The 23,289-nt window shown below is 46.6% G+C and overlaps 1 protein-coding gene across 2 annotated transcripts in view; it reads right to left on the bottom strand.

Moving 5' to 3' along the window:
- The window catches only part of ZPBP2 (zona pellucida binding protein 2), an 854,148-nt gene that overhangs the window by 406,656 nt on the left and 424,203 nt on the right, over nt 1-23,289 (bottom strand). For both annotated transcript variants that reach the window (XM_069634766.1, XM_069634767.1), the window contains exon 6: nt 13,135-13,220. In XM_069634766.1, the coding sequence (XP_069490867.1) occupies nt 13,135-13,220 (86 nt within the window). The remainder of the gene's footprint in view (nt 1-13,134; nt 13,221-23,289) is intronic.

Here is a 23,289-nt window from a genome sequence, read left to right as displayed (position 1 = left end):
TTCCTTCGCCGCTGCCTCCAAAGCCGTATCTCACCTTAGGGGCAAGGACACCTGTGGAGTGACCGCCACTTCTTTTCTGGACCCACTCTCTTTCAGAGCTGTGGTTGACATCATTGACTTAGACGACAAAGTGCTCGTAGTCACTTTCGTCGATGGTGCAGTCGTCAAGTCAGTTGACTTGGCCTTGTGCAAAGTCTTAGCTGGTTTCGATGAGTCCTCCCTGGACTTTTCCCTCGTTGGATTATCCACGGACACACATAGTTTGGACAGGGTTAGTGAATTTCTCTTCGAAGACGCTCCTTTCGTTGGCAGGCTCACCATGGAAGATGAGGGTGATGGCGATCTCCTTTTGTCCGAATCGTGACCCGCATCAGCAGTGAACCCAGCAGAGCTAGTGTCGCAGAGCTTGGCCTTCTCTTGGACTCCCACAACTGGGGGGTCCTCAAAGGATCTCAACCTCCTCCCAGAGGGAGAACGCTCATCGGACTAGCCGGTCCTGGATGAGGCTTGACTCTGCCCCAAGGGTGCGTCAGTGGCATTGCTCGACTTAAGCTACGCCGACGATCTGCTGTATCTGTCTTTTTTGGTTTTCTTTGAGAAACCTTAGCACACCTCACATCCCTCCTCATCGTGATCTGGATGCAGGCAGTATAAGCATTTGTGGTGCCGATCTTCCACAAAGATGACCTTCCTTCTTCTCTTCAGCCATGCTGAAAAGGCACGAAGTAGGCCCAAGGCTGGGCCTTCTCGAAACTTTGATGATCTGACGATGGATGAAGATCTTTGCGGGTAGCAGAGCCCCCCCTGCCGATCGTTGTCCTTCGTCAAAGATGGTAAAGCAAAAATCGGTCAATATTCCAACTATTTTGAAAAAAAATCACTAAATACACAAAATTAGCTCAGAAAGCAACATGAGGACTCACAACGATGAAACATGCGGTAGAAATCTGAAGATGGCCACCATGGGTGGAGCTTAGGGAGAGGAATGTCATTAAATGGGGCAGTATGGCCCAGAGTACAGTAATTGTTTTAGAGGAGAAATACAGTTTTAAAGTGAAAGTGAAACTGTTTTTTGTTTTACCGCAGATTCCGAGCCTGACGACGGGCAATATTCATGAGCATGTGAATCCATGCCAGACCCCATGCTGGAGAACCTATGTTCTAAAAATACCCAGGAAAAGGTAGCACTGCAGAACTTTATTGTAAATTGACAGTCATCATTTTTTTGTTCATCCCAGTTGTGTAATAACCACATGCAATATAGATGCTGTTTGTTTCAGTTGACTTGAAAAATAATGAAAATAATTTCAATGAAAATATATTAGAAAATAGGAGGAGGAGGGATTGCATGGTACTGTATTTTGTTATCTGCAACAGAAGTTATAGAAGCCTGCTTTCTATGAGTCTATGTTGTTTGTCATGACCACAACTGTTAAGTAAAAGTGTTTAAATATATATAAGAACAAGGAGGAAAAAGTTAACCGCACTCCCCGCGGGCCACAAGGATCTCCAAAATCAATGAAAAAAGGAAAACTCACATCATGTTAGATACAAGTATTTTATTGGTATAAAAAAGCAAAAAGAAAGGGCACAGGACAGCAACAAACAGACAGGGGCAGGACGCCGTCGGGCAAGACCTGCAAACAACGTGTTTCGCTCTACACTGTACATATATATACTGGAATAAAAGTAAAGTAAAATCACGGTTCCTATAAACGCTCAATGTAAATTAAATATTCATACACATAGGGCCTCATTACGAGTTTGGAGGTAGCCATGCCGCTATTTGCGACATGGCTGCCTCCAAACTCGGGTCCGGGTTCCTTGAATGAGGAATTACCGGGCCATTCCAACCTTGGAGGACCCGGTAATTCCCCATTCAATTTACCCATCCCCATAGGGCTCAATGGGGAGGGAGCTAACAACAGGCCTGTTACTAACAGGCCCGTTGTTAGCTCCCTGGTCCTTTAGCGGCTCCCGCTAAGGGACCTGTAATGCGGCGGTAAGGGGTTAACGGCACCGGCATCCTTACCGGCGCCGTTAACCCCTTACCGCCGACCTCGTAATGAGGCCCATAGTCTCTACACTATAAATTAAATCTTAATTCACACTGCACCTCTACTTCGCAATACATAGGTTTACAACGGTATACTCCTGATGTTAACAAACCTTATATTTTAAGAGATTGTTGTGAAATAGTGATATGGTGTATTGAATTGAATTGATACTTTATTTGTATCGCGCTCGTACACAAGTGTTTCAGAGCCAACAAGGCAAGGGAGGGGAACAAGGGAGAACAAAACCAATCTTACTGGGCCCAGTAACATTGAGAACATGCAAGTGCATGGGAGAGGGAAAGGGGAGAAGTGCATGGAAAGGGGGAGAAGTGGAAGTGCGGTGTAAAGGAAAAACAGATAAATAATCAAATAAATAAATAATAAAGGCAACAAACAAACAAAGTGGCCAGTGCTGGGTTTAAGGCAGCAGACAGGGTATGTCCAGGAAAAAGCAGGGGCTGGGGGGTGGACTGTATGGTTACAGATACAGACTCCAGTGCAAGGGGTTGCCCGGAGGCAGTGCAGGTGGGTGGCAGGGTGATCAGGTACCTGGGCCCGGAAGTCAGAGGGTAGGCCAGGTGCACAGTGCCGAGAGAGAAGATCAGCAGGGGAGAGGAGGGAGGAAGGCAGAAGCAAAGAGGAAGGTCTTGCAGTACTTCCGGAACCGGAGATGGTTCTCCTCAGGTTTCAGAGTGGCAGGGAAGCTGTTCCAGAGGGAGGCCCAGCCGTGTGAGCTAAGGTTTAATTTGTAGGGGGGATACAATAGTTATGTGAAGGAATAATTAGTTTACATTCAGTGTTTATATAATATTTCCAATGTTTCTAGACATTTTACACAGTGATTTGTAGTAGTGATTGAAGTGTTGTTAATGAGGGTTATCACAAATGGTTAAAAAATGTAAATTTACTACCAACCCATAACAACAGATTATTGGTAAAGTATTTGCGCTCAAAAAGGTACTTAGTGTTACCTTGATAATGTTATGCCTTGCATTAGCAGGGATCTGCATAGTCGCCTTAAACTAGGGATTGTCCCTATTAATAGATATACTTGCAAACTGAATAAAGCACTCACTACGATTCCATGGTGCCCTTTTTGCTCGGGGTGTTGTAGAGGATGCCAAGCACTTTTTTGCTTTTCTGTCCCCATTATACCAGATACTGAAAATTTTGGTTTAAGGCTTAAGCCGCTATCAGTTGCTGGAGGTATTTCTATGGTTTCTGATGCTAGCGCACCTGCCCACTTTAAATCAGTCTCTGCACATATTTTATTAATGTTATTCCTTAGGATCCCATTTTTTCTTTCACTGTCTCTGCTGACTTTCGGTGATAAAGGCAATGGAGCTTATGTTGAATATTCAGAAAAGTACAGAGCTCCTTATTAATTTCCCCAAGAAGTGGTTTTCTTTATCACTGTTAATTCTCACTGTCATTCCAAAATGAGGAATAAAGCTGAAAATCAGAGCCTTTACCTCAGCCAGTGGGTCGGCTTTGGGGGTAAATACCTTTCTACCCAGTTTGAGAAAATGTCAATCAAAGCAAAGTTGTACCCATTGGACTGCTACTTCCGGCAGCTGAATTCAATCACAATGTTTCTGGGCAAAGGGGATCCATGGTGCCCATTGTGGTCCGTGCTCCACATTTATGCTCTTGACCATGTTCTGCTGTTGGTGGGTTAAACAATGGTGACATAAATGTTCAGCCACTTATGAAAAACCTGGGGCGTACTATTCCTTCTGTAGCAGTTCAACCAATACCCTTTCACAATGTGCGCCATGCCCCTGAAGCATGCGTACAAAATAAGACAAAGCGCCCTGTGAACAACAACATTTTCTTCACACAATTGCCAAAGCTTACAGCTGGGAAGAGGACACCCAACTCTGCTCCACGCATTTATCTTCATTTCTGGGCCACAATTTTGTTTTGCTGAGAACTCATCAAGGCTTGAGTAAAGTGGAAAAATAGACTGAACTTTTCTTTCAGGCATTATCTTCTCTGCTGGGGTAACAGAGGAAAGTGCAGCCCTCCTTGCTGTTTCATCTGCAAGGGCATTTCCCTTGCTGAAGTCGTTCCTTGGGACTTGGTGTGCAAGGAACTTACTATTGCTAAACTTTGGACATCATTAATGATTTACGGAGAGCCTTTACATACTTTGTGTACTTAATAAGTGTGCCAGCCAATGTCAATAAACCTCTTTCTTTCGAAAGCATCCTGTAATCATGCACTTTGCCAAACACATAGTGGGAGCTAATGAAAAAAGTCACTCGCTTGCCTTTTGTTAAAGTGCACGACCGTGTCTAGACAAGATGCTCAACTATTTGCCCGTAGTACACTTCTAGGAGTTGGCCACTCTCAATCCCCATATGTGTCGTAGACCCTGTGTAACCCAAATTCAGCTCCACTTTCTCATTCCTCAAGCAAGAACCGTCCAGGTAATAATTAAGAGGCAATAATGGGGCTTCCCAGCTGTTGGGCATGGCAAAAGTGAGGTTGGATTTAATACTGAACATTGTGTAAGGGTCACATTTGCTGAATTAAATGCAATTATTTAATATTCAGTGAGCCTGGATGCTGACAGATGTTGCATCTGTTTTTGAGCTATAGTGCGGTTACCAATGAGAGACGATTCCAGCACTATGTTCTCAGAGGTTTGGAGTGCTTATGCGGCTGCAGCCAGTGACACCAGACAAAGTAGTAACTCTGCTGCCAAAAGATCATACGCAGTTAAATTAGGCATTTAGTTGATATTTATCACTGTGCTTTTGTGTAAATACTGCTTGTGCATATCCCCTCTTTATCGAGACAATAAAAACCAATGGACTTTGGTAATGAGGCTACCCAACTGCAGTTGTACTGCCTATGGCTTGCTTTATTTCCACAAAGGCTTTCTCTGCCATCTTCTACCATTGTAATGGTTTGGGTGTATGCAAACAAGTAATTTCTTGCAATAGGATAAAAATCGTAGCGAAGTTCAGCATCCATTAACAGCAGTACGCTGTTGCCCGCAAAATAGGATCTAATTTGGCTAATTGCGATTAGGGCAATTTCAGAATGGTTTCCATTCGGAAATCTGTAATATTCCAACTTCCTGCTGATAGATAATTCTCTAGATAATTCACATTTTATTTACACAACTGCAAGTTTTCTTTGGACGCTTTATGCTCTTTTTCTGTCAATGATTTCAACAGCACCAATGTGTGCTTCTGATACACCTCAAAGGAAGGCGACACGATCAGTAGATCTTGCACTGGCCAGCGTGTTTCAACCCACGAGATTCACTCTCTCTCCTTTTGGTCCCGACACCCATTTTCCTTCCTGGCTCTGCCGAGCCCAGTCATTGCCCCCTTTTTTCGCATCGCTTTCCGCAACGCTCTCCTTGTCATTTTCTCTCTGACTTTCTCCACCGCTTCCCAGAGCGGCTTCTGGTATTCCTTAGCTTCACTCTGTTTGCCGCTCCGCCGGTCCCCTCTCTCTCTCTTTCTTTTCTCTCAAACCTTGCTTCTTACCTGGCTTCACATTTCCCGGTCCTCTCCCGTCTGCCGCTCCTTCGGGGGCACTGCCTGCCTGATCTCTAATTTGTCAGCGCTGGGTCTCTTTCAGCGGATCGCCTGCTGGGCGCTTCTGGCTCCGCCCATTTCCTTCACTGTTGTCAAGGACGCTCCAGGATATTCTCTCAGCGCCACTTTCGTTGCCAACTGGAATTACATGCCCTAGGAAGCTGGGGCTTATCTGTGCATCGTCTGAAGTCTGTATTCCCTGGATCACTACTGGATTTGACTTACCATCCACCCATTTTCCTGGATTAAACACAGCAAACTCAAGGGGTTTTTTCTGCCTTTCCTGGCTTTTTCCCCTTTCAGGTTGCCTCGGGAGCCGGATCACTGACCTGCTTGTACCTTAAGCATCCACAGTGGCGGCTTACCGAGGTAGACAATATCTCCACAAAAAGAGGACTTCTGACGGACGAAGACACCGGCCATCAGCTCCAGCAGCTCAGATGAGGAGTTGGGGGAGTGCTCTTCAGATAGTGAACCTAACAGTTTGAAACACCAAATACTTACCAAAGAGACGATGGCCACAGCAGAACAAGTGCAGCAAATGGTGACCGTGATTCAGAGCCTAACATTGCAGGTTCAGAACTTAAAGTCAGAAAACTCGGTACTCCGACAACTGGTATCCGCTAGAAACCACCATCCATCGGACCTACCGCCCAAGGCTCTTTCTTCAGGGAAATTCGATGGGTCCTCTAAAAGACTTAAAGAGTTCATAGAGGCTTGTATTGTACATTTCGCCTTTCTCGCCAGTACCTATGCATCAGAACACCCTCGGGTGGGCTTTATGATCTCCAACCTGGCAGTTAATGCCCTTGCATGGGCTACCCACTGGTGACCTGCAATGATCCAGCCTTACATGACTACAGGGCATTCCTGAAATTACTCAAGCAAATATTCGAACGCCCCGAGATCAACCTTAGTGCCTGTCATGGAGCTACTAGATGGCCAACAGGGGTCTACGGACTTACTCTCCTACATAACACAAGTCAAGCGTCTGGCTGCAGAGGCTGGATGGCCTGAAGAGGCATAATTTACGATTTTCTGACGAGAGCTCAGAGAAGAGCTGGAGGATGAGCTAGCCAGGATTCCCCAGCCGACCACTTTCTCCCATCTGCTTTCTACGGTTCTCCAAATTGAGTACCGTCTAGGAGAGCGTAAATCAGAAAGGAAGAAAGGCAGAGTTCCCTACAACCCTCCACCTGCCCTGGCGTCTTCCTCACCAGCTACTCTCTGTCAAACAAGGGACGAACCTATACAGATCGGTACCACCAGAGCACCCCTTACTCCGGAAGAGCGTAAAAACGTCAGAGGGATGCAGGACTGTGCATATACTGCAGATCCTCCAGCTATTTGCTTAGGGACTGTCCTGAAGACCCGCCTGACGGCTGGGAAACAGGCGACCTCGGTCCTAGGATGGACGGGTTACCGAGGTTCAGTCAGCAGTCCCCATGTCTCAGTTGCAGTTAGCCCATCAGAAAACAAGGAATATTGTCGCCTTATGGTGGTGGCCCTGCAAATACACCTGAAGAAACAGAATGTCGACACCCTTGCTCTCATCGACTGTGGCGCTGCCGGAAATTTTATAGACACCCTATAGATACCCTATGGGCTCGTAAGGTTGGCATACTGCGGGTGGAAAAGGAGGAAGACCAAAAGGTTGAAGGGGTGGACAGCACTCCACTTAGTTCCGGTCCCATCACTCACACGACCGAACTCCTTCAAGCTACTATCATGCAACACACAGAAAGAATGGCATTCGACATAATACGCGTCTTGAATTTCCCGGTCATATTGGGAATAGCGTGGCTGCGGAAGCATAATCCGTCAATGAACTGGTCTACCAATGTCTTGGGCTTCCACTCCTCCTTTTGCAAGCAATACGAAACAGTAACCGTGTTGCCTGCCTCTCCCCAGGAAACCCGCACGGTACACTTTATTCCAGCTGACCTGAGAGAATTCGAAGAGGTCTTTGTCGACAAAGGTCCTCTTGCTCTCCCTCCACACAGACCAGAAGACTGCTCCATTGACTTGGTACAGGATGCCCTGATTCCGTTCGGTTGCATGTTCTCACTGTCGTTACCAGAACAGAAGGCCTTGCGGACCGAGCTGCACAGATAACTGGAAAACAGTCTCATCCAGCCCTCCCGTTCACCAGCGGGTGCATCACTGTTCTTCATACCAAAGAGGGATTCCACCGCACTCCGGCCCTTTATTGACTACAGAGGACTCAACAAAGTCACCATCCGGGACCACTATCCAATGCCCCTCATCTCTGATATACTCAAAGCCGTCCAAGTAGCCTCAATCTTTTCCAAATTGGACTTGAGGAGCGCATATCATCTGCTCCGTATCAAAGAAGGCGACGAGTGGAAGACGGCCTTTAGAACACCAAATGGCCACTTCAAATACAGGGTGATGCCCTTCGGTCTAGTAAACGCCCCAGCCATCTACCAGCGTTTTATGGATCGCTTGTTCTCCGACCTGCTCTTCCACGGTTGTAGGTCAAAGTTTCGAAAACAAAAGGATCGAATGCCTTTTGTTCGGCAGTCAAAGGACCGAAAAAAAGGATTGCATTTTTTAAAAAAAACATTTTTATGGGGGGGTTCCCCCCCAACCCCGTTTTCTTTATTAAAAACACTTTTTTAACCAACCCAAACTAAAAAAATATATAAATAAAAAAAATGTGATCCTTTTTTTTCGATCCTTTTGTATTCGAGCAAAAGGTCATTCGATCCTTTATTTTCAATCCTTTGACTGGACACCCTCTTCCACACAGTCATTGTCTATCTGGACGACATCCTGGTTTTCTCACCCTCTGCTCGAGAACACATACATCATCTCCGGACAGTATTGACTTGCTTGCAAGCTCATCACCGCCTCATCAAGCCAGAGAAATGTCTGTTTAGGGTGACCTCTGTTCATTACCTAGGTTACATACTTTCCAGCAGTGGAATTATGATGGATAACAGGAAGGTTACCGCCATACTGAGTTGGCTGACTCCGTCCACTGTCAAAGACATTCAGAGATTTTTGGGCTTTGCACATTTTTACCGCAAATTCATACCCCATTTTTCCGACTTAGTCCTACCCATTACAGGGCTCCTGAAGAAGTCTGCAACGCCTTTCAGGTGGACGGAAGAAGCAGATATGGGTCTACAACACCTCAAGGAATTGTTCTCCTCTGCCCCCATTCTCTGCCAACCCGACCAGTCCAAGGTTTTCAGCGTAGAGGCTGACGTGTCTGCCAGAGCTGTAGGTGCTGTTTTGCTCCAAGAACACGAAGGTGTCGAACACCCAGTAGGATACCTGTCCAAGACACCTAAACCCACTGTAACTATTCGGTTATAGAGAGAGAACTCTTGGCCATGAAAATAGCCTGTGAGGAATGGAGACACCTACTCCAGGGCAGCACCTACCCGTTTATCATCGGACCACAAGAACCTGAAGGTGCTACAGCGCATGGACTGTATTCATTCCCGTCAGGCAAGATGGGCACACATCTTTGCCCAATACGATTTCGAAATTACATATCTACCTGGGAGCCAGAACATTCTAGCGATTGCACTTTCCTGCCATGATTCATCTGAATCCACATCAGAGAACCAACCTGATACTTTCTTTCCCAGAAACCAAATCATACTGCAGGTCTCCTCCTTCATGGAAGAAGTCAAGGGGGCTACCATCCGCTCCAGACTGTCAATCCCCAACAGGTTCCATTCCCTCATTGAGAACAGAGAAGGACTTGTCTTTGTCAACTTACTATACTCACCAGAACAAGCACTACGCCTCAAGGCCATATCCTGGTGTCATGACCATAGGTCTGCGGGACATCGCAGCAAAAAGGGGATTTTGGACCTAGTCAGACGCTCATTCTGCTGGCTAGGAATGGCATTCGATGTGGAGAAGTACACCAATGCATGTTCAATCTGCTCCAGGAGCAAGAACCGAAAACAAAGGCTCATTGGTCTGCTTGAACAAGTCACACTACCATCCAGACCCTGGAGCCACATCTTCACTGACTTTATAGTTGAGCTTCCTGTCTCAGAGGGGTGTACGTGTATCATGGTGACGGCGGACTCCTACTATAAGCTGGCTCACTTTTCCCACCTGTCTGGTCCACCGACAGCATCTGCCATGGCTGAAGTGTTTATCCGGGACATTGATTGCTTGCACGGCCTGCCTGATAAGATAGTTTCCGACAGAGGAAGCCAATTCACCTCCTGGTTCTGGAAAGCCTTATGTTCCAGACTAGGCATTGAGAGAGCTCTGTCTTCAGGCTTCCATCCCCAAACCAATGGGCAGACAGAACGGCTCAATGGTACGTTTGGAGCAATACTTGAGATGTTACACCAACTCTCGGGATCAGTCCCTTCTATTGTACCTACGGTATACACCCCCACGGCCTGCTGTCAATGGTGTTGTGTCCGATAAACATCCCGTCCATAGAGTCATGATTGGCGGAGATCTCGGAAGAACACTCTCTCGCTAAAGACAATCTTCTGGACTCTCAGCATACCAACAAGACCCAATAAGACTGCAAATGAGCTCCAGGACCCCAATGGGATGTAGGCTCCAAAGTCTGGTTATCCTCCAAGTATCCTCCTCGCTGGGTTCGCCCCTCTAAACTCTCCCCCAGATTCTTGGGTCCGTATGAAATCATCGCCCGGATCAACCCTATTGCTTATCGCCTCAGGTGACCGAAAAGCCTCAGTTGGATCCATCCTGTTTTTCACCCCTCCCTGCTTCGTCCTGCTGATGCCAATGCCTGTTCTCAACCCATTCTCCGGATACTGCCACAGCTGACCAGCAGCACTGAGGAATAAGAGGTCTCCCAGATTCGAGATTCCAGATATCGCAGGGGTCGAGTGGAGTACCTAGTGCACTGGAAAGGATACCCCGACTCAGAAGACTCCTGGGAACTCAAGTCCTTTCTACATGCCCCGAGCTTCTTCGCAGATTTCATTGTGGCCATCCGGGTAAACCGGGGACACCCAGGGGCAGAAGGGGGCATACTGTCACGCGACCACTATCCTGGAGGCTGTGGTATAGGTGGCGCATGCACCGCCATTGAAGTTTCCAATACGCTGCTCCACTAAACTGCGCTAGCGGCCTAGCTCTTTCCAACATGGCCGCCGACGGGAGGTACTTCACTACGGAAATCCCGGCGCCCGGCGCGTTTCAACCCGTGAGATTCACTCTCTCTCCTTTGGGTCCCAACGCTCGTTTTCCTTCTTGGCTCTGCCGAGCCCAGTCATTGCCCCCTTTTTTAGCCGCTGCTTTCCACAACGCTCTCCTTGTCATTTTCTCTCTATCTTTCTTCTCTGCCTCCCAGAGCGGCTTCTGGGATTCCTTCGCTTCACTCTGTCTGGCACTCCGCTGGTCCTCTCTATCTATCTCTCTTTTCTCTCCCACCTTGCTTCTTACCTGGGTTCACATTTCCCGGTCCTCTCCTGTGTGCCGCTCCTTTGGCGGCACTGCCTGCCTGCTTGATCTCTAATTTGTCAGCGATGGGTCTCTTTCATCGGATCGCCTGCTGGATGCTCCTGGTTCCTCCCATTTCCTTTGGTGGTTGTCAAGGACGCTCCAGGATATTCTCTCAGCGCCACTTTCGCTGCCAACTGGAATTACATTCCCTAGGTAACTGGGGCTTTTCTGTGCATCGTCTGAAGTCCGTATTCCCTGGATCCCCACTGGATTTGATTTACCATCCTCCCATTTCCTGGATTAAACACAGCAAACTCAAGTGGTTTTTTGTGCCTTTTCTGGCTTTTTCCCCTTTCAGGTTGCCTCGGGAGCCGGATCACTGGCCTGCTTGCACCTTAAGCATCCACAGTGGCGGCTTCCCGAGGAAGACCATATCTCCACAAAAAAAAGGACTTCCGACGGAAGAAGACACCGGCCATCAGCTCCAGCAGTTCAGGTGAGGAGTTGGGGGAGTGCTCTTCAGATAGTGAAACTGACAGATACGTTAAGGATGGTTAATGGTTTCTGCTTGCAAATGTTGCACAGACCTCCATGCTATCATTTCCTAGTTTCTTTATATGTAGAATTGGTGTGTTTCAAGGGCTGGTTTGTGGGGATGTTTATTCCTTGTTCTAATTATGACTTGACTACCACGGAAATACCTGCTTCAACTTCTGACTTTAAGGTATATTGGGGCTTCCCTACTAGGGGCTTTATGATGTCAACTAGAATGTGCACTGGCTCTCTTTTAGGTAGTAGTTGCACTTAATTTGCATGTTGCAACCATCGTTTCTGAGGCACCTTTGCTAGTAAATGCTCTAAATCTGCCTGTTTCGATTCAACGTCCCATCCCTTTTTTCTTTCAAGGGCTATTTTGTTTGAAATATTGCTACTATTTTTCTCATGCGCCAATTTGCAATTTCTAGAAAATCTCTGCCTGCAAACCAGTAGATGCTGCACGTTAATTTACACAAGTCCTTTCCTAATACATTACCACATGTCAAAGGAGTCAAGAGAAAAAATGTGGCTATCTGGCAGTGGGACAGTAGACACTGTTAGGTGTTCGGTCACAGACTGGATCACTGGATTATTAGCAATACCTGCAGCTCCCATAATTTTGGATGCAATGGAACATTTGGAAAGTCTTTAACATTGATTACTAAACAATATGCCGTGTCTATTAGGCATGCTATATTTTTCCCATTTATTTCACATTTGACAAAACAGAATGTAGAATCTGTACATATCACAACGATCCCAGACAAACTGCTTCCCGGTATCACACAATAAGTTACGTTCAGAGAAGAAGAAGATATTAGGAAACTTGTTTTTGAATCTCTGCATCAGCAAGGAATCGTAACGACGAGAAGCCCTTGCAAAATTCTGGTTCAGCCCGCTAGGATTCCTGCTTAAGCAATTTATTGAGTTGTACAAGACCTCTGTTCTGTGAATTCATGTGCCACTGTAATTCCCCCAGTATTTGGTCTGAAAGATGAAGATTTACCTCCAAGATCATGCTGGAAGAATATCCGCCATTGCAAGGTCAAATTAGAAGTTCTGTGGTGCAGTAAACACTGCAGTAATTGTGTTACCACCAAAGAAAGTGTTGGTAACGGTATTACCAACACGTTCTTTCCAGCACTGCTAAACCTATAATGAGGCCCTCCATATTTCCAAGTGTCCATGTCCTTGGGCCACCAATGTAGTTCTACTTTGTTTGTAAGGCACATTCCTTGCGCAAATATGGATCCTTGAGCCTTTGTATTGTTCGATATTGCACACACCTTGGGAAACCTTATAGTGCAATTGGCACAACTACTTTTCTGTGGCCAGACCACTGCAACAAGTCACACAATTTAAGGGGCAAAGCACAAAAGATGCCATTGTCACAGCATTTTTTATTTACTTATAATCGACCCAACTAGGTTCACGCCAGTTCCTATATTAAATAAACAACATTCATAAAAGGAGATAACCTCCTCTGCCCCAATCTGAATGAAGGACATAATTTGTTTTAGATTCACTATATGTCTTTGTTACAGTAAAATAAAAAGCCAAACCTTCATAACTCGCTTGTTGGTCTCATCTTCACAGTCATAGTTGAGTTGACGACAGACAGCTTCCCAGCCAGCACCAAAGGGGCTTACTAAGATGAAGGGCAAAAGAAAGCAGAGAAGAGACAACAGTCAACTAATTCATAGCAAAGTCCAAAAAAGCAGCAACCCATCTGAATAATGTTATTAATGAATGCCAGATTGCAGAAGACATGGCATTAATTTAATAATTGCCCTTTAGGGTATATAGTCATATTTGATTTGAAGATTTCAACCAAATGATCAGAAATAGCTATAATCTGGAGACCTGGTCATGCCTAGTAAGATCGTTGTCTTGTTCCCTCTTGTTCCCCTCCCTCGCCTCGTCGCGCCTTGAAACACTTGTGTATAGGCGCGATAAAAATAAAATATCATATTATATCAAAGTGGCGGGACAAAATAAACGTATCGGCTTGACAATCCCCTGGGACTTTGGGGTCGTGGGCACAGGGCTTAATGCCACCTCTCAGTTGAGACATATATGTATGTGTGTGTGTATGGGATACATTAATCACCGTAATCGTATTTCTGATGCTTGCATCTGCTTAGGTGCACATTCTATGCATAGGCCGACATCTAGTGGAAGCTGCAGAGTATTACAGTTGTTGTTTTCGAAACTCGAAAAGGGACATCGACAAGGCGTGCCAGTAATAGTATCCCTAGTGTGACGTACACTGTACCCACAGTGCTTGACGCGTCAAGGTCCCTCAGATTGTTTCTGACATGAGGTAGCATGAAGTGTAGCGTGAGTACAGGTGTATTAAAGTAGATATGAATCAGATAAAGCTCATATAAACATCTATGCACCTTCTTTCCAAGGGGAGGAAGGGTGGGCGCATGTGAATCTAAGCAGATACAAGCATCAGAAATATGATTACGGTGAGTAATGTATCCCTTCTGAGGCTTGTGGAATCTGCTTAGATCACATGCTATGCATAGATTAGCAAGCAGCGTTACGAGGAGGTGGTGGGTTGTGAGAAGGTCCTGCAGCAAATAGATGTTTTAGAACCGCTTGTCCCACCTGTGTATCTGCTTTGGAATGAGTGTCAATGCAGTAGTGCTGAGTAAAAGTGTGTACTAAGCTCCATGTAGCTGCTTTGCAAATGGTGTCCAGCGGGACATTTGCGATAAAGGCCAAATTAGCTCCTGTACCCCTTGTTGGTGTGAAAGGCAGTGTCTTACTTGATAATGAGCAACAGAGCTGTATGTATCTGACTACCCATCTGGAGATGGCCTTCTTGAAACTTACGGTCTCCTTATCTGCCTGGTGCTACAGAGACAAACAGTTGGTCTGCTTTCCTGAGTGGTCTGGTCTTGTTTACATAGTAAAGGACTGCCCTCCTTACATTTAGTGTATGGAGTTCTCTCAGCTGAGCTCGCTGGGTTGGGAAAGAAGGTCGGTAGCTCAATGGATTGGCTCACGTGAAATTTGAAACTGAATTGATGTGAATACCTAGGTTGTGTTTGTAAAACCCATTTGTCCTTGTGGATGACAAAGAATGGGTCCTGCACTGACAATGCTTGAAGTTCATTAACTGTTCTTATGGATGTAATAACCACTAAGAAGGCAGTCTTGTAAGTAAGGTGTTTAAGACTGGACTTATGCATAGGCTCAAGGGGAGGTCCCATGAGCTTTGCGAGTACTGCACTGAGATCCCACCCTGGCGGTGGGTTTGAAATTGGAGGGTGGAGTCTCTTTAATCCCTCCATGAATGCTTTAAAGACGGGAACCTTTCACCACAATACTTTACTGTGAGAGGTGGTGTAAGCAGATAGAGCCACAAGGTGAACCTTTATAGAGTTGAATACTAACCCTGAGTCTAACAAGTAGAGCATATAGTAAAGAATGTGGGATGGAGTACATTCTACAGGGTTTATTTGCTTAGACTGGCACCAAATTACGAATCTCCTCCACTTGTCGAAATAACAGTGTCTGGCGTTTGGTTTACATGCCTCCTTGAGGATATCCATACACCTCTGTGGTAGATTTAGATGTCCAAACTCTATGACCTCAGGAGTCATGCTGCCAAGTTCATTGAGTGAGGTTGAGGGTGTATGGTTATTCCCCTGTGTTGGTCAGCAGATTGGTCTGGCACAGGAGTTTGATGGGATCGCACATAGCCAGTTTGCGCAGATGTAGATACCATGGTTGTCTTGCCCACATGCAGCAACTAGGATGAGCGTCATCATGTTCTCTGTGAATCTTGTTCACCACCCTGTTCATTAGAGGAGTTGGGGCAAAAGCGTAAGCAAATTTCTTTGACCAGCTCATCCATAGGGCATTCCCCTTGAAGTCTGGTTGGGGAAAACTGGACGCAATGTCTGGGCACTGCTTGTTTTCTTTTGTAGCGAACAAGTCCAGTGTGGGGTAACCACACTGTGAGAAGATGTGGTCTACAACATTTGTGTCTAGTCGCCATCTGTGTGCCTCTGGGAGGGGATCTCTGCTCAGCGAGTCTGCTAGGGTTTTGAGTTCCCCTGGAACAGGTTGGGAAGATAGGAACATCCCCGGTTTCAGTGCCCATATCCATATTTTCTGTGCTAGCTTGGACAGATTTGGAGAATGTGTGCCCCCCTCTTGTTGTTGATGTAAAACATTGCAGTGGTGCAGACGGTTAAAATGAGTGCTTTGAATACCGCTAGAAGTTACAGCAGGTTGATGTGGTTCTGTGCCGTGATGTGAGTCCACAGACCATGTGCTGTGAGATGAAGCGGATGTGCCCCCCAGCCGGAGAGTGATGCGTCTGTTGTAACTACCGCTTGCACCGCCGGATCGTGGAATGGTTTTCCCTTTAACAGATTCTCCTTTGTCCACCAGCGAAGGTCTTGATAATGAGGTTTGCAGTAGCATATTTTTGACTCTTTCCTTTGATGGAAAGACTGACCTGTCTTCCATGTTTATGACAGCTCCTAGGAACTGTTTGATCTTGTTTAGTACAAGGCTTGATTTTTTCTCGTTTATTGAGAAGCCCAATTGGAAAAGAAGGTTTATAGTTCTTTGAGTATTTTGCATGCACATTTGGGGAGACTCCCCTGTAATCACCCAGTCGTCCAGGTAGGGGTACCATGGGATTGCTTCCCTGCGCAGGTGCGCTGCCACCACCACCAGTACCTTCGTGAATACCCTTGGAGCGGATGCTATGCCGAAGGGTATCCCCTTGAATTGGTAGTGCTGGTTTGCTATCTTGAAATGCAAGAATCTTCTGTGCGCTGGGAACATTGAAATATGAAAATAGGCATCTTTCATATCCAATGTTGCCATGTAGTCCCCCCACTTTAGCAGTGGGATTACTCCTTGTAGCGTGTTAGGGAGAATTCTCATTCTATGGCTAATTTCCCTCCCCTACTGAGTCCCCCAGCAGCTTTGCTCGATTTCTGGAGTTTATTTTTTCCACTTAGTAAGAAAGTGAGCCTTTTCCCCCCTCTTACATGTGTTTTGCCTTGTGTATTTTTATTGTTTGTGTAATAGTGGGCTCTGGAGGACACCACTCCATGAACCCCACTTTTCATGTGTGTTACACAGCACCTTCCGTGCAGTAACACAGGGTTGTCTTTGAGACTTCCCCCTGACTCAATTTTTCCGGGGCTGACTACTGTCCCCCAGAAAACAGGTAAAGTTGCCATTTACTTTACATAGTCATTTAAAACTATAGACCCAGTACACCCCATTTTACATGGAGTACTGGAAAGGGTTAACTCCTATCCCTTTTTAATAATAATAATAATAATAATTTCACATTTATATAGCGCTACGAACCCTCAGGTATCTGAGCGCTGCTTATTATTACCCACGGTGTGTGGTGCTCATTTATCCACCTCGGAAGGATGAAAGGCTGAGTTTGGCCCTGCCGGGATTCGAACCTGCGTTAGCAGGCTCTGCACGGATGTCAAAGCGAGCGCTCTACTCGCTGTGCCACTTGACTGGCTAATTATTATTATTATTATAAACCCACTTGACCAAATACTCTTTCTTTTGGCTCCGGTCGGGTTTATTCGCCATTTCTTTTTGTTAAAGTCCTTCTTGTGTTTTACTTTGCGCGGCAAACCAGGTTTGCCTTCTTTGTTCACCGTCTTTTGGCGGGCTTCTTCCAAGAAGCCCTCCTCTTGGCGCGTGGGTGTCTAGGTGGGCTGTATGTGAGGGAGCGGTGTTGTCACCCCCTGCACAGGGTATCCTTGGAAACCCAAGTCGCACTTTGTCATGATTGGCTAAGGTGGTTGTCCGGGCCGGACAAACCCCCTGCTGGGTGATTGACAGCCAGGCTGTGTGAATGGGGGATTTTCGCATAAAAGGCAGGACTCTTGAGCTGGAAGTGAGAGTTGCCACTGGAACTGCAAGGAACCGAAGAGAAGCGGAGACGAAGACGGCTGCTGCAACTACCGAGTGCTGGTGGAGCCCTTCTGCAGTCCTAAGCTATCTAGCCTTCGACGACAAGAGAAGATTCAGTCCGGAGTCTTCTTCCCTTGAGCTTGGTGGGATTAACCAGCTCATCTTCCACAGGTAGAGGATCCTTTTCTTGATCGAAATCTCTGCACACAGCTGTAGTGGTCCAGATAGCCATCTGAAGAGCCGCTCCTGTTTTAAAGGAGCGCACCTTTTATTCACTATTGTTTTTGCTGCTGCTGGCCTCATCCCTGGGTAGTGCAAATCGCTCCAGACGTCCTCCTTCTTGTCCCCACGACTGAAGGCACAGGAACCATCAGTCTGCAGGAACTACCAGGAACAACTGCCGTGGCACCAGCTCTTCTTCACTTGAACAAGGTACTGTTTCCGACCTCGAGGAACTAGGGTGAATCCCTTTTCTCCTCACCAAAGGCTTGTCCTTATCTTCCTTCCCTCTTATAACTTTTGCTTCCTCTTGTGACAATATCCAAGTACACCTGGCAATCTCGAATTGTGAACTGTACTAACCGTGTGATCCTCGACAACAGGAACCCTGTTCCACTTGACACTGGCGCAGGCCTATTGACTTTTATTCACTTGTAGGAAAGTGTCCTCTGATTCTATCTGCCTTGATAAAGGTATTGCCTATGATTTTTGTCCCCAACTCTCTTGTGTTGATTCATGTGCTAAGTGTGTTTTAACTCCGGTGACATTTCTTCCCGTGGGTACGCGTATCTTTAGTAAGACCGAACTGTCATTACTGTCAAAAAGTGATCGCATCTGTCCCTCCGGTAACGTCTTTGTTTCACAACATCGGTCTGTCAAAATCAAAGGTACTTACCTTGAATTGTGCTGCACAAAGTGAATTGGTTGTGTGTAGTGTATTTTACGTGTAGTTTTAATTTAATAGAAGTGAAGTGTTTTGCAAACAGATGGTCTAGAAATAAATTTACTTTTACTTTTCAACCTTGAGTCAGTGTTTGCTTGAGTCACAGTAATTGTGGTCCTTTGTGTAATCTCTACTACTGCTCATTTGCTCTTGAGATAAGTCTGGCTGTCCGCTACTGCTACCACTTTAACAGTGTAGTACAGGCTTGTACCAAAGGTGAACATGTATTACCACTTGTAGTCTTAATTGTGTTTAGTGGTCCCTAAGGGCACTGCACACACTGGCGTAACAGGGGCCCCCGCAACCCCTGCGGTGCGGGGGGGGGCCCATGACCACATTTTCTGGAAGGGGGCCCCACTTGGAGTAAAAAAAGAAAAATATATTTTTTTTTTTACATTTTCTTTTTGAATTCATTCTGCATTTCTAAAGAAATTATTTCTGTAACAGAAATAATTTCTTTATGAAGGCCGAGTGAATACAAAAAGTCCGGTGGCTACCCCCACCCCATGACATGAAGGCCCTAGGCTGGAGGCCTCCATGTCATGGGGTGGGGAAGCCCTATGACTTCAAAAATAAATAGTTTATTTTTTAAGTCACTCTGCCTTCAGAAAGAAATTATTTCCGTTACGGTTCAGTCCTTAACGGAAATAATTTCTTTATGAAGTCAGAGTGACTTCAAAAAGAAACAATGGGCTTCATTACGAGCATGGCGGTAGCTGTGCCTGTATGGCAGTCACGGCTACTGCCATGCTCGCTACAGGCACCGCCTCCCGCGATTGGGCAATAACCGGTACATTACAAGATGAATGGGCCGGAAATTGCCCATTCGCGGGTGGCAGTATTGCCGGGCTCCCGATCCACATTCTGCCCAATAGGGCAGAATGGGGGTAGGGAGCATGGTTGCGCCAGCACCTTTGATAACGGTGCCGGCGCAATTACGAGTTATACTCGCAGGTGCCGCACAGCCCGCCAGGTAAGACATGGCGTGTTGTCAGGAACCTGCGAGCAGAACTCGTAATGCGGCGGGACGGTATGAACGTTGCCGGTGCCTTACCGGCACCGTTCATACCGTCACCGCCAGGGTCCTAATAAGGCCCAATGTATCTTTGAAGTATTATGGCTCCCCTCAACCCATGACGTGTGCGTGTGTAAGTTTATGGCTAAAGAGTGCACACAAATGTATGGGTGGCTGGGTATGCATGTGTGCGTGTACGGTGAAAGGGTGCACACTTAAATGTATGGGTGGCTGCCTGGGTGTGCCTGTATGGTGAAAGTGTCCACACTTAAATGTATAGGTGACTGTCTGTGTGAGGGTATGGTGAAAGGGTGCACACTTAAATGTATAGGTGACTGCCTGTGTGAGTGTATGGAGAAAGGGTGCACACAAATGCATGGGTGGCTGGGTGTGCGTGTATGGTGAAAGGATGCACACTTAAATGTATGGGTGGCTGCCTGGGTGTGGCGCTATGGTGAAAGGGTGCACACTTAAATGTATGGGTGGCTGCCTGGGTGTAAGAGTGCACTCTTAAATATATGGATGGCTGGGTGTGCGTGTTTGTTTGTTTGTTTTATTGTTTGTAATGCGCGAGGATACCATAAGGTAACAGTGCGCAGCAGTTACATGTATATGCGAAGCTTAGTTACAACAACAATATATACATACACATAGTTATAGCACGATTATATACATATATACAGATAAACACATGTAGGAACAGTATGTACATATGGCAGGAATATGAAAGGACTTGACACCTGGATGTGGTTGAAGGCCTACGTTTTCAACCATAAGACAACCTTAGATCGGAAGTTTTGATAGGGCATGTGTGTGTGTATATATGGTGAATGGTATGTGTGCTTGTGTTCAGGGGCGCAACAAAACCTACATTTCAGGGGGGCTAACTTTTCAAATGTTGGGAGAGGTGCTAACTTCACGTGTGGTGGGGAGGAGCAAACTTATTTGTGTGGGGGCATCTAACTTCCTTACGCATTTTAATGAGACTATTCTAGTGCAGCTTCAATGTTACAAGCAGTTAACTCTCTCCTTTAGGTCTGAAAGCACCCACATATGGGCTGCTGTGAGAATGACTGGTCCCCTGTTTCCGCTCTACCCTTCCAATCACTCCCCTGGCATGCAAGTACTAAACCCACATCACAATTTCAATTGCTTAAAAAATGTGGCATTTGAATGCAGGTACTAACAGTGAAATGATGTACATTAGTAATTGCTGGGCCGGGCCCTTGTGAACTGCAAAACCCAGGTGCCGTTTAACATCTGTGTCCTTTTCTGTCCGGCAACTGCTCTGAAGGTCAGCCAGGTCAAGTCAACATAGCCCACAATTTCAGTGGGGGGGGGGGAGTGTTGAAGCCCAGTCAGCTCAATGGTGTTGCACCACTACTTGTGTTTAATGCCTTGATTAATTATTGGTAATCTTCTTTACACCTAGCCCTATTCTTCCTCATCCCAGTACTTGTGTATGAGGCATTATGCCTCATACACAAGTACTGGGATAAGGTAGAGGTACATGAAGGTAATGCCTGACTTAGCTACCTGTAATCTTCATTACTCCTAGTCCCACTCTTCCTCCACTACTTACCAGTGAGGCAAGGAGCCTCATATGTAAGCACTGGGACAAGGAAGAGGGACGTGGAGGTAATTCTGGGCCAATTAGCTGGTTTTGGAGGTTGGGCTAGGGGATGGGAGGGAGAAGGGATGTGTGGGGGGTTGGGATTGTGCAATAAATCATAATGATCGTCCATGTCCATGCTAATCAGGCATGATATGTGGTATTAGTGGCTGCAGAGGCATTTTGGGGCAGCCAGTCTAGTCATTCCTCAGTTTGGTATGACTTTTTTTAACTGGGAATTTTTGATAAAGCAGTCCTGCTAAGTGTAATTACCTGGCTAGACTGGCATTTGGGTTCTGCCAGTCTAGCCGTTTCTTACTGTGGCACTGTATATATTTCTGGGCATCTGTGATAAAATGATATGGTATATGATAAGTCATTTATAACGCACCTGTACACAAGTGTTTTTAGGCACGACAAGACAAGAGAAGGAAAACTGAGGGAAGACAAGACAAATGATCTTACTAAGCCTTGTGTCATTCAGATCGTGCAAGTGCGAGAAGGAGAAGTGCAAGGGGAAAGGGAGGGGGGAAGTGAGAGGGGAGGGGAAAACAGGGCAGCAATGCTCTGAGTAAGCGCCGCCAGAGCAGCGTGGCTCTGGGTAGTGCAAGGAGAACAACGGACTGTAGGGTTACAGTTACAGCCCCTATCTGCGTGGTAGGCCTGGAGGCAGTGCAAGGGTGACTGATCAAGAAAGAGCCTGGACTCAGTGAGACAGAGGGTAGCCAAGCAACCAGTTGGTGCAGCGGACAGGTAGGTCAGCAGGGGAGGGAGAGAGAGAAAGCAGAGGAGAAGAGGAACATTTTGAGCTGCTTCCGGAACTTCAGGTGGTCCGGCTCAAGTTTGGGAGGGTCAGTAGGCCATTTCAGAGGGAGGCGCCTGCAGGGGAGAAGGATCTACCCTCCACTCTCTGCCTGGAGAAGTATCTAACCTTTAGGGCTCGAGAAGGAAGGTATTTTGGAAGATAGCGTTGGATGTACTACGGATCCCAGCCCCAGAAAGCCTTGTGGACAATGAAAAGGGTTTTGAACTTGATCCTTGCAGCCAACGAGTGCCAGTGGAGAGATTTCATGGCTGGAGAGATACAGTCCCTGGGCTTGAGGCCAAGGATAAGTCTTGCAGTCCTGTTCTGGATTAGTTGAAGAGGGTGGAGAGTAGAGGAAGGCAGATTGAGAAAGTGGGTGTTGCAGTAGTCCAGCCTAGAGAGAACCAGAGCTCTGGAGACAGTGAGCTTCTGGGGGAAAGTGAGAAAGGGAAGAGTCCCTTTGAGGAGGTGCAGCTGGTAGTGGGATTTCTTGCCGACGTCCGAGATGTGAGGAGAGAAAAAGAGAGTGGAGTTGAAGATGACACCAGTAATGAGCAAGAGAGGAGAATAGGCTGAGGGGAGCCTGAAGAAAAGCCGAGTGTCATCCACATAACACTGTAAGTTAGAGGAGAAGGTAGAGATCAGGTGGGTCAAAGGGGCAAAGTAGAGGTTGAAAAACCAGGGTGAGAGGATAGAGCCCTGGAGAACGCCACATGTAGAGAGAGGTGCGGAGTGAAAGGGACAAAGTTGGACCTGCGAGGGGTGGTCCAAGAGGAAGGAGGTCAGCCACTCCAGGGCCTGATCCATGATGCCCAGGTTCTCACGGAGTCAATTGATCAGGATGGTGTGGTTGACTGTGTCGAAAGCAGAGGAAAATTCCAGGATGTTGAGGACAGAAGGAATGCTGGAATCAAGGTTAGAGATCAGATCTTCACAGGTGCTCAGGAGAGCAGTTTCCGTGCCTCTGGCAGCTCTTAAGGCAGACTGATGGTCATGGAGACAACCAACAGATTCAGTGTGGAGAGTAAACTGGCAGTTGGCCAGCTTTTCCAAAAATTTGGGAGAGGGGAAAGTTACAGTGGCAAATGAATGATTACAGAAATCGGCCAAGGCTAGATCGTGTCAATGTGGTCCTTGATGGTTCTGGAGGAGCAGGCGAGCACCTGTTTCGACGGCACTTCCATAGATGGGACTTGTCTAGAAACCTTGTCAGGTGTTAGAGACAAAGAGGAAAAAGGAGGAGGAGAGGGAGAGATGGCCAAAGGGGGCCGAGAGAGGAAGAGGAGATAGTGGACAGGATGTCCTGTGTTTTAGCGGAGAAGCGAGAGGCCAAAGCAGTACAGAGGGCTTGTTGAGGGAACAGGAGAGGTAGAAATCGCAAAAGGATTGGCAAGTTGCTTGCCGATTTTAAAGAGTTTGG

This window comes from Ambystoma mexicanum, chromosome 13 (assembly GCF_040938575.1).
Source record: "Ambystoma mexicanum isolate Mex_15411 chromosome 13, UKY_AmexF1_1, whole genome shotgun sequence".
Classification (NCBI taxonomy): Eukaryota; Metazoa; Chordata; class Amphibia; order Caudata; family Ambystomatidae; genus Ambystoma; species Ambystoma mexicanum.
The sequence above is the reverse complement of the archived record's forward strand: the minus strand, read 5'-3'. Positions and strand labels throughout refer to the sequence as shown.